General features: G+C 35.8%; 1 protein-coding gene across 5 annotated transcripts; it reads right to left on the bottom strand.

Moving 5' to 3' along the window:
• Window positions 1-8,137: 8,137 nt before the first annotated feature.
• Window positions 8,138-17,331, bottom strand: LOC149229718 (polyadenylate-binding protein RBP45A-like). 5 transcript variants are annotated; one of them, XM_089378712.1, is made up of 7 exons: window positions 16,703-17,329; window positions 13,352-13,829; window positions 10,124-10,179; window positions 9,899-10,029; window positions 9,578-9,674; window positions 9,326-9,496; window positions 8,138-8,422 (listed from the first exon to the last, which is right to left on the bottom strand). In XM_089378712.1, exons 1-7 carry the CDS (start codon window positions 17,021-17,023, stop codon window positions 8,420-8,422), a joined length of 1,257 nt encoding a protein of 418 aa, XP_089234838.1. In that variant the 5' UTR covers window positions 17,024-17,329; the 3' UTR covers window positions 8,138-8,419. The 5 variants fall into 5 exon arrangements, with proteins under 5 accessions (XP_089234838.1, XP_089234836.1, XP_089234835.1 ...); XM_089378710.1 differs by having other exon boundaries at window positions 8,366-9,496; window positions 10,124-10,176; window positions 16,703-17,331; XM_089378709.1 differs by having other exon boundaries at window positions 8,366-9,496.
• Between the last annotated feature and the right edge of the window lie 397 nt (window positions 17,332-17,728).

The following is a 17,728-nucleotide window of genomic DNA, read 5'->3' as shown; positions in this document are numbered from 1 at the left end:
TTTACAGGGTTTATCATCATCCAAACGGACTTGTTCAAAATGTCCTTGAACATAGTCATGAAAATATTTCTTATCAGGTGTGGCATGGAATGAGGCCCCTGAATCTACCACACAGGAATCAGTAATATTTTCGAAAAAAAAGAATCAAAGCATCTTGTAACACCTCACATGTCACATTTGTTTCATGATTGTTTTATTGTTGTGCATCTCCTTCTTTTCCCTTCCGAGATCTACAGTCTTTCTTTAGGTGTCCTTTCTTTCCGCATTTCCAGCACACTATCCCTGATCTGGACTTGGATTTGTCTTTCCTTGATTTACTGCGATATCCTAAGCTCTTTCCTCTTTCCATTCTTCTTCCCCTAGACTCTGCACTTAAAGCATTACCCGATGTCTCACCGGAGCTTTTCCGTTGCATTTCCTCGCTAAGGATAGCACCAACAACATCATCAAACTTTAAAGTAATAGATCCAGAAATAGAGTTACTAATGGCCATTACTAAACCATTCCAACTTTCTGGCAATGAGCACAAGAATAACAGAGCTCTAACTTCATCATTAAAGTTTACCCCTACATAACTTAACTAACTTGTAACTGTATTAAAATCATTTAAATGGTCTGCAACAGATCCACCTTTCGACATCTTCATAGTAAATAACCGTTTCATAAGAAATACCTTGTTTGAGGCCGATGGTTTTTCATATAGTTTTGCCAACGCCTGAATGAAACCCTCTGTCGTTGTTTCCTTTGAAATGTTGAAGGCAACAAACGCTACGAGGCACAACCGTACTATTCCCAGTCCCTTTCTATAGAGAATGTTCCATTTTACATCTGTCATAACAGTGGACTTCTTTGCTTTTCTGCTCAATGGGAGGTACAAATCTTTCTGATACAGATAATCTTCCATCTGCATCTTCCACAACGGGAAGTTTTGGCCGTTAAATTTCTCGACCCTGAACTTACCATCTTCCACCATTTCTCCCACTCGAACGAGGAACCCTTCTTTCCTGCAAGTTTATCAACGAAATAGACCTTCGGCTCCGATACCAATTGTTAGAAAAATTATATGACAGAGAAATGCAAGACATATAATATGCGGAAAAACACAAACACATAAAACCAGAGAGACAGATATACGTGGTTCACCCAGTTTGGGCTATGTCCACCTCGAACAGCTAGTCCTTTCTTTCTATTATCCAGCAAATGAAGAGACACAACCTACAGCAAATCCACTATAATATCCTCTGTTTTCTCTCATAGTCTCACCTCTCTGTTTCTCGCTCTGAGAATACACACATATTCCACAGCCTCAATACAATACCCTCATACAAAGAGAGGGGTTGCCTTCTAGGGCAAAAAACCCTAAACTAAACATAAATTCTACCGTCAGATCATCTGCCTAATGAACGGCCCAAATTGACTAGAAATTACTATACTTTTACAAGGCAATTTTACATTTGTTTTTAGCTTCGGGGGCGCTGCCCTCGAAACCCCCGTCGGGGGACCGCTGGCCTTCGGACCCCCGCAAGTAGGACAAGTCCACCCTACACCCCCCCGCGTGGAGGGGTATACAATCTTCCTGGGGTATACATCCGGCTAAAACAAAAACCTCTAAATAATCATGTTCCACACCCAACAGCGATGGTGGAAATGATCTCCTTGTTACGCCCTCCATCTGGCAAAGCAACTTTCTCCATGATTTTTCCAAATAATCGTCGCAGACAACATACAATCGATCTAACCACTTCTGAGCTCTGATGAATGCACGGCCCTTGTCATGACTCTGTTTTAACATCACAGCCAGGACCTCATTCCATGCTTGTCCCATTCAACTCGGCCAATACCCCTTGCCCAAGCTACTACCTACGCATTCAACAAATAAACAAGTTTATAAAATAGCGGCTCAGCAAAATATTTCCATGAACACAAAGGAAATCAGATCTGATGTGTTGAAGGAATCGATTCGAAACACCTTCAGGTTTCGATTCTTCCTATTAGCGAGAAACGGAAATGGATCACAAGTTGTTCCCCCTTTTTGAGGCTCCTGTGCATCGTTCAAGGTTCCCTATGTAACTACATCAGAAACTAATGCTTAAGCTGAATTCTCATCGCATGACCAATGGATCCATTTGGATACTGTTGATGTTGTGTCGCTTGGAAGCAAACAACTGAAGTATGATGTAATGGTTGTTGATTAGGCTCCAGCCCAACCTTTCATCACTAAATAAAAATTAATCTCTCTTGTTAAAAAATAATAATAATAATAAACCAACAAATATAAATTCTCATGGGGACTTGTTTGGAAATCCAAATAACCAAGGAAAAATATATAAACTCTACTTAGGGATAATGTTAGTGCAAAAACAAGGAATCCAAGACATTAGAACATTATCATTTTGGATGACTTTTATTTATTATCCTATCACTGAGAAGGGGCGCTCCTCTAAAAGACAACACATTAAACATACCTCTTGTTCCATCGAATTATTTCTGATCTCAAGGAATATTATGGTTATATCTCTACAAAAGTGCCTAATTTAATTTCATCAATGTGGATAAGACCTGCTCTCAATCCTGAGCTCATGGCCTACAAGAAGTGTAACTCAGGCCAATTTTTGATGATTATTCTGTATTGCGACACTGGAAGCAATGATGGGGAATTGATAGCTCAAGCGTGGGTTTCAAGGTGCAATGAGCATACATCTCGCAATGGGAACCCATCCAAATTCATAATTTGCAATTTGAGTGGGCTTCGAATCCTTAATTCTATGTGGAAATTACAAAGGAAAGTATCTATGTTAAGGGTGGCGTCCAAGCGTTGGCAACTTTGGAAACTTAGCGATGAGCTTCGTGCTTTCTTTCGTTGATTGAGTTGTGTGGAACCAGCGCCATTGTTGTTGGGTGGTTTGGCGTCTCAATCTCATTAGGCCAAAGGTAACCGTAGTGATCTTCATTCTCCTTTGCATTATTCGAATTGGGTTTCGTGCAGGCTCCTTCTCGGTCATAAGCATTTGTCTTGTTCTTGTTGTTGTGATTCAATCGAGTGTGGCTTTACCTTCCTTTCTGGACTTTGTTCCTTTAAGTGGTCATCCTCCCTCATTTCATATTTTCCAGTCGTTTGCCTGAAGATCATTGATTTTCGGGAGTTATCTTGGTAACATGTGGTCATTCCTTTCTGTTTAACCTATTGTTAAAGCAATTTTTTAGCGACGTTGGCATCATCATGTCCTCGTCATAGAATCCAGCTCTCCTTCAGACTCATCAACTTCTACGGTGTGTGAACACTGTAAAAAGAAATCATGTAGTCGTCAAAGGTCTTCAGAGTGTACCACCTATGACATAATAAAAGCTCTACAACCAAGTATCACCTATGACATAATAAAGGCTCTACAACTGAGTATCTCACGCCTTGAAAATGAAGTTGATGCACAACAAAATGTTCAGCGAGACAATTACATTGCAGAGCCTCCCCTGGACAATGATCTCAATCGACCGGCTGACTCTTCAGATTGACTATCTTTGTTATGTTAGGCTTCAAATGCATATGTCCTTTGTCTCAATTTCTACACATATGCTCCTCTCGGTAAATAAGAGTATTGATAGGATATGGTTTTTTTGGTGTAATAGGTAGGGGAATTTAGAAATCAGTGGTCACTCTAGATGATTTTGAGCATTCTAGCAATGTAATTCACTTAGGTATTTGTCACGACCGAGCATGGATTTAATACAAAAGTAATCCATTTATGTTAAAAATATATATATATATATATATACTTCTAAATTAATTTATATATATATATATATATATATATATATATATATATATATTTATATAATTAAAATTTATTAAAAAAATTCATCACTTTAGTCAGCACCTTTATGGTACCAAAAACAATTTAAATATGTTTTGTTTTTAATATTTTATCTATTTATCCTTGGCTCAAGTGGTATGTATGGTTCACGATTTGTGTCTCATGTAATGTGGGTTCAATTCTCCAGAGACATGTTGGCCCTTGTGGCATTTATGAAATATTAGTTCTATCAGATATAATAATGTCAATGGGTTCTATGAAATTATCAATTGTACCAAATGGTATATATATGTGTGTTTTTTTTTAATTTTTGTTTTTTCTTATTTGTTAAATTTTTATTTTTTAAATTACAAGTGTTAGTGATTTGTTAAACGTTTTCAATTTGTTTTTAATTTATTTTAAGTTTGTTTTTTAAATCATTATTTTTGTCTTTTTAAATTTTTAATAATTGATTTATTTTTTGTCATTTTTAATATTTTTTGGACCATTTTTATTTCATTTTTTTGAAGGAAAAAAATAACTTCTGTTTATTTTGTTTTCTTTTTTATGTATAGATTTTTTCACATAATGGATCAAGTTTTCACTCACAATGTGTTAATTTTATCTGTTGAATGTCAATTTAATAATTTATTTTTAAATTCTTGTTGCAATTTGTCAAATTGTTTTTTAGGCTAAGATTTTAAAAAAGCTACACTTTTAGCTTTAATAAAATATGCTATTAGCATAATAAATCTTTGATTTAGATATTGATCTTTAAGGGTTTTTTCATGATATTTGATCTTATATACATTGATAAAATATGTTGAAATTTTAAGGCTTTTCATAATAGTGATTTAGGTATTGATTTTTAAGGTTTTTTTCATGATATTTGATTTTAATTACGTTGATAAAATATGTTGAAATTTTAAGGCTTTTCAACATCATGGTTGAAACATGTCAAAATTTTATGGTTTTGTAAAGACAATAATATTTATCTTTAAACATGTCAAAATTTTATGGTTTTGTGGAGACAATAATATTTATCTTTAATGCGATGGTTGAAACTTTTTGGATTTTAAGTTATTTTTAATGTCATTGCTCAAAAATGTTGGAAATTTTAACCCAAAACAAAAACAAAAAAACATTGATGCAACATCAATCGGGATTTTTCATATTTATTGCACAAGAAAATTGATTTTAAAAAAATGAATTTTAACCCCAAAAGAACATTGATGACAGCATCAACACTTTGTTTTTGGGATTTTTTTAATGTTTTTGTGCAAAAATAAGGGGGTTTTAGGCTACAGTTGTTTTTATATTATAGTTCAGTACAAAAGTATGCTGAGAAAATACTTGTAAAGATTGGGATGAACAATAATGCCTCTTTCGCTTAATCCCTCTTTGTTAATGTATAGTTCCCAATTTAATTTTTCTTCAGGTTTATGTCCTAGTATTGATGAATTAAATGAGTATATGTCTAGTGTATCGTGTATCGTGTGTTAATGTTGTAGATAGTTTTGTGTGTGATTGTGTCTATAAAGCCCGATATTTCACATGCAGTTGGTATAGTTCCCAATTTAATTTTTTTCCAGTTTATGTCCTAGTATTGATGAAGAAATGAGTATATCTCTAGTGTATCATGCGCTAATGTAGATAGTTCTATGGATGTGGTCGTGACTACAAAACCCCATATTTCACATACAGTTGGAGTTATCAAAAAGTACATAATAAATCTAGGAAGAGAACATTGGCCAGAAATGAAATGGGTGTTTTGGTATTTGAGTGGCACAAGTGACCATTATATCATCTTTAGTGATTGTATTGATTCAGTTTGTGAATATGATGATTCAAATTATGTTGGTGACTTAGACAAGAGGAAATCTAATTCAAGATAATGTCTTTACTCTTGTAAGTAGAGTGATAAGTTGGATGTCAAAGTTTCCAAAAACAATTATTTTTTCCACTATTGAAGCAAAGTATATAGTTGCTTCACATGTTTGTAAAGAAGCAATTTGGTTGGATGGTATATTGGGTGAGCTTGGAAAGATGCAGGAGAAAGTGAATATATTTTGTGAGAGTCCTAGTGCTATTCATTTGGCTACTAATACAACTCATCATATGAAAACTAAACATATTATGTAAAATACCATTTTGTAAGACAAATCAAAACATATTATGTAAAATACCATTTTGTAAGACAAATCATTGATGTCGGTAAAATAGCTCTCAAAAAAGTCTACACAAGAGAATTGTATCAACACATTCACGAAACCAATTTTCGTAAATAAGTTGCAGTGGACCAAAAAAAGATGATAAATGGGGAGTGGACAAAGGATTCGAAAAATTGTGTCAAGGTGGAGATTATTAAAAATTACAACAATTAAAAGAATTATATAAATGTAATTTTTTTACCTCTAAATTTTGTACTTTAATTTGATTGTATAACAATAGCTAGTTCGTAACAATACTATTAATTAAAATATTATAGTTCGTAACAGTCAAAGAAACATTATGACTTTGATCAATAAAAGTGTTTCAATCCCTTGCGCTGTGGAGATTTTCTTAACATATTGTTAGGGTTTTCCTATATATAGATCCTATGTCTGCGTTTATAATTCAATTCCCTATTTATTTTTGCATTTTTCCTTTATGTTAATTACTTCACTTGCCAAGGTAAATGGTTATTATGGTTTCTTGGTGTCTTCGTGTGATTGTGGCCTTCAGGTAGCTCACTCTGAAATCACTCTGAAATCGACAAACTCACTCCTAACTACTAGTCTACAACTGCTTCTAACTCCAACATTCCTTCAACCAGCAAATGTGTCCCCTTTTGGCTGTCTTAGAGGGAATGTTGGAGAGTGGTTGCAACATCACAAAAAGTATGTTCAAGTTTCATTACAGCTACCAATGGTAAGGATAAGGATGTGTGCCCTGGTTTGTAGAGGCACTACAAGAAGAAGGGGCTTGTGGATTGGGTGTTTTGAGCATATTTTAAGCTACAGTCAAGGCTTCTCTTTAGACCTCCCCCGACACAAGATGTTCATATGTTGAAACTTGCAAGATGTTCATATAAAATGAAGAAATAGATATTTATAGTATGATATCCTCTTCTTTATAGGATTTTAATGATATAACAACTAAAATATAACATTAAACATGCATCCCCAACCATAAAGTTCCCTACAGTTAACCAAGAGCCTTGTTTTAACATGAAAATACAAAAAAAATTGGAAATACAATAAAATAGAACCATTACGATAAACCTACTTAATGTTAGATTAGACATTATTTTGAAAAGGAATTCAAACAAACATACCGTAGAAATTTGACAAAATCAAATTTACTTCAATTATCATCATTTGATATCAATTAACAATTCAAATTTACTTCAATTACCATGTTTTAAATTTACAAATAACCCTCATACCTTGATTTTTTACAAAATCAATTTACTTCAATTATCATCATTTCATATCAATTAACTATCCAAATTTACTTCAATTACCATGTTCTAAATTTACTTCAATTATCATCCTTTTGATATCAATTAAAGATCCAAATTTACTTCAATTACCATCTTTTGACATCAATTAACAATTCAAACTGACATCAACAGAGAAAAGTTGTTGATAAAGAACAAACCTTTACAGGGAAACAATCGTTGATAAAGGAAAATACCTAAAGATCGCTTATCCAAAATATTTTTTGAATAAGCATGGTTTAACAGTTTTACATTTTGAAATTTGACTAGAATTCAACAAACCTAAAATTACACAAGCAGATTCAACACCGTGCAAAATCCCTAACCACTATAATTCACAGCTCAAACTTGAGTCTAATATAAATGTCTAAAAAACACTCCAAAACATAAAACAATACAACCCATCGAATAGAGGAAAATCAATGGTTTACTGCAAGTATCATCCTAAAAGGAAGCCGCCTACTATATTTCGAAAAACAATAGGAGTTTCCTCGAGACATATTGCGAAAGAAGGAAAAATATAGTTTAATTTTGAGGCTAATTCAAAGACCCAATAATTAGCAACTTTTAAGTCGTCTGGTACGTCACTTTTAATAGCTCAAAGATTAAAGAAATTTACAATGTGATCACAACATGAGTTCCGATCAGTCTAAATTAAACACCAATATCTTACGACTAGCTTGGACAACGAATAAAATAAATCAATGACCTCACGTACTTAACATAGCAGAACGAACAACATCACATTTTACAAGTTGAACCCTTTTGCTCGGAACCAAAAACGTTAAGTGACAAACAAGCTAGATAATTTGTGATGAGCAAGTTGGATAACCAAATTCATCAATCCAAATGACTAACACCCACAATATGTTCCTACAAGCAAATTATTTTATAGAAATGGTGCCCTAGAATGTGGTGAGACAAGATACCCACAATGTGTTCCTACAAGCAAACTATTTTAAAACAATAATGACATTCCCTAGATCTCAATCTGGTGAGACGAGTTCTATTGTCACGGGACTTTCCTCTTCATTAAATCTAATATAGATAAGTTGATTGGATGCCCGTTAAAAACAACTGTTTACAGAGACAGCTCTATGAATGAACCCATATTTCCACGTCCACAGAAGAGCCTGAACCCAAGTAAATGTTACTGCATACAGAACAAATGAACATATTAACATCCACGATATAAATTCCGCCCTGATAGGGAATAAAAGCACGATGAAACTCATTCCAAAAAGATATATTATAGAACATGGGTGAAAAGCTAACATTTACAAACACGTTGGATTTAATAGCAGACTTATGGGAGGATTATTCTTATTCACAAATGTAAGTCCGCAAAGAGCAGAGTTTAATATACAAATTACAAAAAGGGACAAACAATCCGTCAAAAAACCAATGAAATGTATTGTGAGAACACCCTCATCAATTGTATCCAATTAAGAAAGGGACAAAAGATCTCTAACATCGGGAGTGAATTTACAGAAATTTATCTTATATTTAAACAAAAGACCGTTAATGGAACCCCTCAACAGAATTACAAACTGTTCCCATGTAATTTGGTAATCTTGAATAAAATACTAATGTGATCAAACACATCGCAAACTTCAATTCTTCATGTGTTTTGAGTTTTTGACAAGTAAAATAAAATATAGAGCTGCTGCTATAATATTTTGTGGCTAATAATTTAAGAGTTTTGAACTACCAAAACGAAGACACACATTAATGGAACCCCTCAACAGAATTACAAACTGTTCACATGTAATTTGGTAATCTTGCATAAAATACTAATGTGATCAAACACATCGCAAACTTCAATTCTCCATGTGTTTTGAGTTTTTGACAGTTAAGTAAAATAAAATATTGAACTGGTGCTATAATATTTTTGTGGCTATTACTAATCCCAACTAGTATAATTTAAGAGTTTTGAACTACCAAAACGAAGACATACACTAGCTTACAAAGACAGACTCCGCTGTAATTTGCACAGTGAATAGAGGACACCTATAGCTTCCCGTTTGCCAAGTGGAAATGCTCCAGACTAATTTACCTGCTGCTGATAATTTCCATATGCATAAGGGGCATAACTGTACATATTGGGATCCTGAGGTTGTGGTGCATAACCATAACCTGCATCATATCCTTGTCCATAACCATAATAAGCTCCATTCCATTGATTTGGATCTGGTTGTTGGGGTTGAACCCACCCAGCAGTCTGCAGCTACAACAATATAAATCCATCATATGAACTGACATAAAGAATAATCACTTAAACAACAATTGTACCATTAAATGCACGCACTTGTTTGTTTGCAGGACTTCGTCCCCAAGAAAGACGAATGGCTTGCTGACCAAGAACTGTACCATGTAGCATTTGCAATGCTTCCTCTGCAGAAGCCCTGTAAATGGAATGATTTTGTCAAAAACAATACAGAAATTAAACTATTAAAATTTGAACCAACACTGGTTTCTAAAATTTCAGATTCTACGTGAAGTGGCAAGCTTATGCATGTCAAGAAAATGAAGAGTAAAAAGCTACATTCTAATATCCTGACATGAAATGCTGAAATATCCTAAACAAGAAAGTGTGCAATAGGTGCTTAAAAATCTTCATAAGAAATACCTGTTACTAAACTGAACAAATCCACAACGTTTGCCCACTGGTATTTTGACATGCACAAGTTCTCCAAACTGGCCAAATAATGATCTCAGCATTTCATCTGTCACAGTTGGGTCTAAGCCACCCACAAATATCTGTCCAAAAGGAAAATAGAATAAGAATATAAAGTAACAAATTCCTTGAAGAAATGAAAGCATGCAAAGAGAAAAAAAAAACAGAGGAACGCACAGTTGTATTATTTGGATCATTATCTGAGGCAACTACTTGAGGAGGAACTGCCGCTGCTGCAAACAAAGCACTTGTGAGGGGTATAGGACATATATAGAATAAATAAAGAACAACAAATATTAAACAAGTGATATATCTCAATAAATTATCACATAGCAAACCCTGCATTAATAAATAATCACATAACATTTCATAAACAATAAACATAGCCAGAATTGATGGCTAAAGAAACTATGCTGAAAGGAACAATCACACCTGATATGACGAACTAGTAACCAGGGTGTAATCAGTTGCCACCAATGACAAGCAGCTTGCTAAAATCCTTTACAAAAGGGTAAAATAAATGATGTATGACAGGAATATTAGGCATGCATTCGGAATGGGTAAACATAACATAAAATAATAATAATACCAACATATGGGCAACTATGATTTAGTTTCGCAAAACCAAAGGCAACATAGGACAAGACATTTTTTGCCAGACCAGTAGAAAATTAGGTTTACATCCAACTAGGCATACCCTCAGCCTTTTATGCCAAGATCCACAACAATTACGCTTCCAAAAAATCAGATCTTGGCTTATTTGATCGAGCATCCATATCTTGCACCATCCCGAGGGACTCAGCAAATATCCCATGTTGCTGGAAATTCAACCCCTAGGCACTGGAAACATGACTCAAAATGTTTCATTCATCACTTTTCAACATCCTGAGGGGCTCAGCAAATATCCCATGTTGCTGGAAATTCCACCCCTAGGCACTGGAAACATGACTCAAAATGTTTCATTCATCACTTTTCAAATTTTCTGGTAACTCCTCTTTTAGCTTTATTTCCAAGTTCAAAATTCACAAATCATGCTTGTTGGACATTGAATAAACCAGCACTCCCTGTGTGTTTCTCTCATAGTACCAGTAGTCCTTGATCGGATCAAGGAGTACCTTTCATATCTTCCTGAACTAAGACTGCTTGGAAAGAACAATTTGTACCAAGAACTGTTGTTGACTTGCCGTAGCACACAAGCAATTAACACATAATTTGCATTAACCTACCTAGACCTTGATCAAATCTCAGGGTTTACCCTTTATATCTTCCTGAACTCACACTGCTTAGAAAAAAATACTTCAATGCCCTCCTCTCTCCCACACAATACAAGGGCCAGGGTTCAGCAGATATACAACACAGCAGGTTCAAATATTGGCAAGCTATCAACTACACTGCATGGGTCTGCCATGTTACAGGGTCATGTGGCCTATCAGATGTAGCCACAATTTGTGCCAAACATTATTGCTGGCTTGCTATAGCATGCAGGCAATTAATACATAATTTGCATTGACCTACCTAGTACTAGTACCACTAGTCCTTGCTCAGATCTCAATGTTTACCTTTCATATCTTCATGAACTCAGACTGCTTGTAAATAACAATTTGTACCAAGAATTGTTGTTGCCTTGCTGTAGCTTGCAAGCAATTAATACATATTTTGCAATGACCTACCTAGTACAACTAGTCCTTGCTCAGATCTTAGGGTTTACCCTCTGTATCTTCCTGAGCACACCCTGCTTGGAAAGAATATTTCAATGCCCTCCTACCCCACAATAAAAGGGCCAGGATTCAGCAGATATACAACACAGCATGTTCAAATACTGGCAAGCTATCAACTACCTTGCATGGGGTCTGCCATATTACAGAGGCATGTGGCCTCTCAGATGTAGCCAAAATTTGTGCCAAGCATTGCTGTTTCCTAGCTTAGCATGAAGGCAATTAATACATAATTTGCATTCACCTACCTAATGCCTCTATAGTCCTTGCTCAGATCTCAGGCTTTACCCTTTGTATCTTCCTGAAAGACTGAAGGTACATTATTCACTAACTTCAAGATTATCATGTACAAGGACCTTACCATGCTTTGAATCAGAAATAAGCTTACAATGTTGGACCTTACCATGCTTTGAATCACAGATAAGCTTACAATACTTTCAATGCATTACACCTTTGTTTCATTACAACATGCCCCTAGAATAGTAAAAATAAAGACTGAACAGGGACCTTAAAATGGATCCTAACCATAGGTCATTTGGGTAACCACACAAAAATCATTAATAATAGAATCAACTAAGTAGCCACAACATGAAGGTAGCATCCACTTGACTATCCTTTACAGAAAATCCAAAAGATAGTCTCAGGGCCTCCAAACTGTTGATCAATCATTCATGACAACATGATACCTATGCCAACGATATACCATGCCTGCCTACAAGATGTCTTGAATGTTTGAAAATCTTTTGTAAAGATACAGAAGATGAAAAATAAGATGGACAATGAGCAATTGGGAAAAAAAGCTTATATCATTCTATGATAAAACTTCAAAAAAAAGAATTGAACAGTAAACTTTCTATAAAAAATGAAGGAAACAACCATATTAAAACAGGAAATGGAGAAAGTGATTATATAAACAGGATTTTGGAAAAGGAAAGCTAACAAGGTGGACAACTCATGAATATAAAAGAAAGAAAAAAATGTTCGACGGTAGCATAAAATGCTACAAAAATGTCAAATGAATGACAGAATAGCAGTTCATTACATAAACAGTAAAACTGACCTAAGTGAGGCCACCCACTAAAAGGACGCTTTTTCTGTGCTGAATTTTGTTCCAGGCCCCTAACGGAACAGAGCCTCTTGGCATCCTGCTTTGAGACAACATCAGTTTTATAAGCTTTCATAACTTTGATCTCCAATTAAATTTTGCCCAATTTCAAAAAGGAAAGGAAAATAATTGGAAGGAAATGACTTTGCAGATCAACTGAAGCAACCACCGTGGTTTCTCTTGAAGTAGTTAAAATATAAATTAATTCCAAAGCTTAGCAAAGTTGGCTTGTATAGAACTCACTAGTTTTAAAAACCTCACACATCACCTGACCAAATTCTAGTGTAATTTAAAAAAGCTCTTAATCGGGTATAATGGATTCAAACATAACTGGAATCAGGAATATACAAAAAAGCAACTGCAATACCAGCCAGCTGCTAATTTAGAAAGGAAAGTACTCAGTACATAGAATAGAGCATAAAGCTACACAGCACAGAGGAAAGTAAAAGCAGTTCTGATCCATATCAATGGAAAATATGAATTTTGCCAACCAACACAACCATTATTTACCATTATAGCATCTGCTACCAGACTACTTAAATCTCAAAAAATCAATATATTTATGTATACATTTGCACAACTTACGTTTCGGATATGGTTGCTGAAAAACTGTGGTCTTTTTTGTTGTGGCAGGACCTATTCGCATAGGTCTTGAGGAACAAAACACCCCATTCATCTCTGTCATAGCCCGTACTTGCTCATTCTCATCCCCAAACCTTACAAACCCATATCCTTTTGAACGGCCTGTAACCCTATCAGTAACAACCTTGGCTCCTTTTACAGTTTGGTATCTATTTCGGAATGTCTCTTGCAACAAATAGTCTGTCACATCAGATGCCAAATCTCCAACAAATATAGGATAATCAGGTCCAATCTCAGGCCGCTTTTCTCCAATGCCAAAGGTTGCCCAATTTATCCTGTAAAATTGTTCAGTGTTGGGCATCTGTGCACCATTGTAAGTTTGCAAAGCTCTCTCAGCTCCTGCATGGCTTGCAAACTCCACAAAGCCATAACCCTCTGATTGTCCAGTCTGTTTATTGCGAATAATTTTAACAGAAACAACCTGCCATTGACAACATGATTATGATCAAAACAACTATGTATCCAGACAAACATTTCTGATAATAAAAATGCAAATAATATTCAGTAGGTTTTAAATTTGCATACAGAATACAATGAGATAGGAAAAAAGAAGTAAAAAGCATAAATTACAATTAATATACATATTTCCTTCATGATATTTTGGAATTGAAGGACCACGCCCTTGAACATGCATGGCTGGGCCCCAACCCTACACTTTTCCTCAATTTCCAAACACAAGAAGATTGAATCAAAGCCGTCTCAACTCAGAAGAATGGCTTTACTCCCACCCACACAAAGGATCCTCCTCAATGCTAACATCACCTAATCCTAGCAGGCAAAACTCAAGCTATCTAGGGACCATGTCACAACTATGCAAAAAGAAGTGAAGTGGGTAGTTATCCAAGATGTAACAACATCAAAGGCCCATCAAGATTGTTTATCACATACAAGATTCCCTCCAAAACAGGGTTACTATGTTGTAATCATATGAACATGCCAAATTTCTATGGGTCCATTTCCATCAAAATTGCACCCTTCTCTGAGACAACTACATTACAATTTTCTACTTCTCAAGCTTCACTAGTCTTATATGTAACTTCAACACCCACAACAAAAATATATTAGTATCCCAGTCATGACAGATTCAAGGATGTACTTTGCCTTGCGGACAGCCAAAGTTTATGGGCCTTCCTAGGAGTTCAAGGCAATAAAGAGCCCATCATAGTAGGGGAACCAATGTTTCTAATAGTGTCCTAGCCAAACAAGATCTTCTCCATGCATTCAACACTTCTTAAAATCCCAACTCCTAGAATACCACACCCTCCTCACCTTCACCTTAGAACAGCAAGCAACAAATCCAAGCAATTAGCAGAGTTCCAAACTGCATCAGATAATAGAATGGTGAGACCTTTAAGTCTCTCCTCAACCTCCCCTTCTAAGACCCAATCAATATCACCAAGAATATTTTGAATGCGTCAGACTACTTCAATCCACACACATTAGGAATGTTACAAGTACTAGCTCCAAACAAATGCCAAGGAAGGTGCCTCCCACCAAAACATACCCAAATATGTATATAATTATAGCCTTATTCACAAACATATAACGAAAATGTGATAAGAGACGTGCAATAAATTGGAAGAGACCAGGTTCAAATGCCATAAAAGGGGACAAAAAAAGCTTACTAAGAAAGAAATTCATGTCTTAGTAAGATGTCTAATTTACAAAAATGAAAAAAGGAAATCAATTGTTCTAAATAATAAAGACAACAGTCCTTATCAAAGCATACAACTTATTGCTAAAACGTAGATCCTATCAATTGATCCAAACCTTGGATTATGAAAACATGGCATTCAAATGCCATTGAATGCCATACATATTTCCAAACAGGGCACTTACAGGATTCTGTCCGCGGACTAAAAAGCCCCCAATAAAGAAAAAGGGGCAGGTCCACAAACAAAAGGCTTGTAACCTTTTGATCCCATTTTTTCAAAGAATGAAGGGCACATCAAGGAGTACCCTCCCAACACACAATGATATGAGAACTCAAAATCCTGATGAACCTGCACAGCCCATGCAGAATGATATAGAAACAAAAACAATCCTTGAATCTGATTATTCATGGAGCTGTGGCATGCAAAGAGGATGGGTTGCTGGGTTCAAAAAGAGCCCGTGTTTCAGAAAGTTCAAATTCTGATAAATAACACCCCGCTGTGGTGCCTGTGACTGAGCTGGCAGTCTTACCTGTTGATCCACCTCTGGGCGAGGGCAAACGGTCCAAAGAAAGAAAGAAAAAATAAACAGAAGTTGAGTGACTATTACAACACTTAATTTCTCTTTTGATCTTATTTTTATTTTTATTTTTATTTTAGGGCGGAGAGGCTGTTAATCTGCTCTCACAAGACTACAGATCTTGGTCACACAAAACAAACTATTTCGTAAAGTCAAACTCCTAGTCTGATTCAATTATTTCTACTTGTATAATTCTAATTAGACGAATTAAATATAAAAACCATGGAAAGAAAACAGACAAAAAACAAAAAAAGGTCGAAGCTCAAGCATTCTCCTTAATCTATCGATCATACTCCATAGTAAGGCCGTACCAGTACCACGACTACAAGAAATAATTTCAAATAGGGTAAACATGCTCTACCTTAAGTTCCAAGACATCAATCAGAATCACATGCTACATGCATTTCGTCGTATCCAAACACGAGAATCAGATTAAAAGGGCTGAGACCCATTTTACAAGTCCCGGCAATTTTAATAGCACAGATACCATCAGATCTAGCTTCTAAACAGAAGTAATAACATAGTTTGTCGAGTATACCAAGGCCAAGAAAAATTAAGAAGTCAGGAGAAAGATCACGAAAAGTTGAGCTGTTACCGATTATAACGCATATCACTACAGCGAAGATATATTGAGAATTACATAACCAAAACTACGAATTAAACAGCAGCTCATCACAGCAAACCGTGCAAATAATTCAATTCACTAACCATTAAAAAGAACCCTCCCGAACCCCTTAGCCTTTACTTACACTATGCTAAACATGAGCCAAACAAACAACTCCAAAATATTCAAAAAATATATAACAGTGTTGTATACTACAAGTCATATGGGTTGTGGACAAATGGCTAAATCAAAGCACTCTGAAGGCATCACTTCCTTAACAAAGGGTAAATAACAAACCAACTAAATAACAATGATATTTAAAATCCAATGAACCCACGAAAATTTTGGGAATGTTGACCCTGCCTTCAAAAGCAATCATCCCTATCCCTAGGCTAAACGTACTTTCAATCGAATAAGAGAAATCTATTAAAAAACTAAACCAGATCAAGCATACATACCTCTTGGCTATTACCAAAACAGCCATGCAGATAACTCTCATCCATCCAATACTGCAAATCTCCGACCCACAGGGTTCTAATCTCGTCAGCTGAGGTCGGCTGCTGCGGGTATTGCTGAGCCATAAGCTGCGGTTGGGGATGCTGGGGTTGGGGTTGGTGTTGCGGGGGCCAAAACCCAGCCTGAGGAGGCGGCTGAGGCTGAGGCTGCTGAGGCTGCATCTGCTGCTGCATCATCATCCACTGCTGTTGCTGCTGCTGGGGATCGATCGCGGGTGCAGCAACAGGAGGGGGAGGAGCGACACCGACGGTTGGCTGCATCATTCTGAGATGTCTTGAAAGAATAAGGGGACAAAAACGGGAAAACAAAACCCTCGAAGCAAAGAAAAACCCTCAAACTACAATCAAACAAAAACCTGCGAAACTCGCAAGAGCCGCGGAACAAAGAGTTCCAAGAAACCTATGGCAGCTCAGTGAATGTGCTAAGACTGTATACAGGCCGTGCAGATTTCGATCGAGAATCCACGAGACTAGGGTTTCTCTGTAATCTGCGCGAGCTCCGAAGGAGCCAAAAAGGGGAATGAAATTGCGATAATGAAACAAGATAAAGAAGAGAATATGTGTAAAATTTATAAAGGATATAAAATATATCATGCGTATGACTGTGGTTTAAAAAGAATAATAAGGTTTCGGTGTTTCGGTCATATTAGGTTTGTTAAATGTCGGTCGTCAGTGGGGAATATGGTGAGCTGGCCGGGTTTAATGGTGCTACACTCCTCGCTCCTCAACCCTGATTTAACGCCGCGGTAGTAAAAGCATTAGTCTAACTATTTCGATGTGATTGTATTTTTTCTGGTACTTTTCTCAGTTAATTTTACTCAAAATCAAAATGGGGTAGGGATTTCTTGAAATTAAAAAAAAAAAATTAAGTGTCCTACGAAATTTGGTACAAAATCGTACAAAATCAAGCGGTTGTAGGATGTTAAATTTATTTTTATATTAAAAAATATTTAAAAATTAATTATGATT

Source organism: Pinus tabuliformis, chromosome J, assembly GCF_031772625.1.
Source record: "Pinus tabuliformis cultivar Carrire ecotype Pingquan chromosome J, CPIR1, whole genome shotgun sequence".
Taxonomy (NCBI): domain Eukaryota; kingdom Viridiplantae; phylum Streptophyta; class Pinopsida; order Pinales; family Pinaceae; genus Pinus; species Pinus tabuliformis.
The sequence above is the reverse complement of the archived record's forward strand: the minus strand, read 5'-3'. Positions and strand labels throughout refer to the sequence as shown.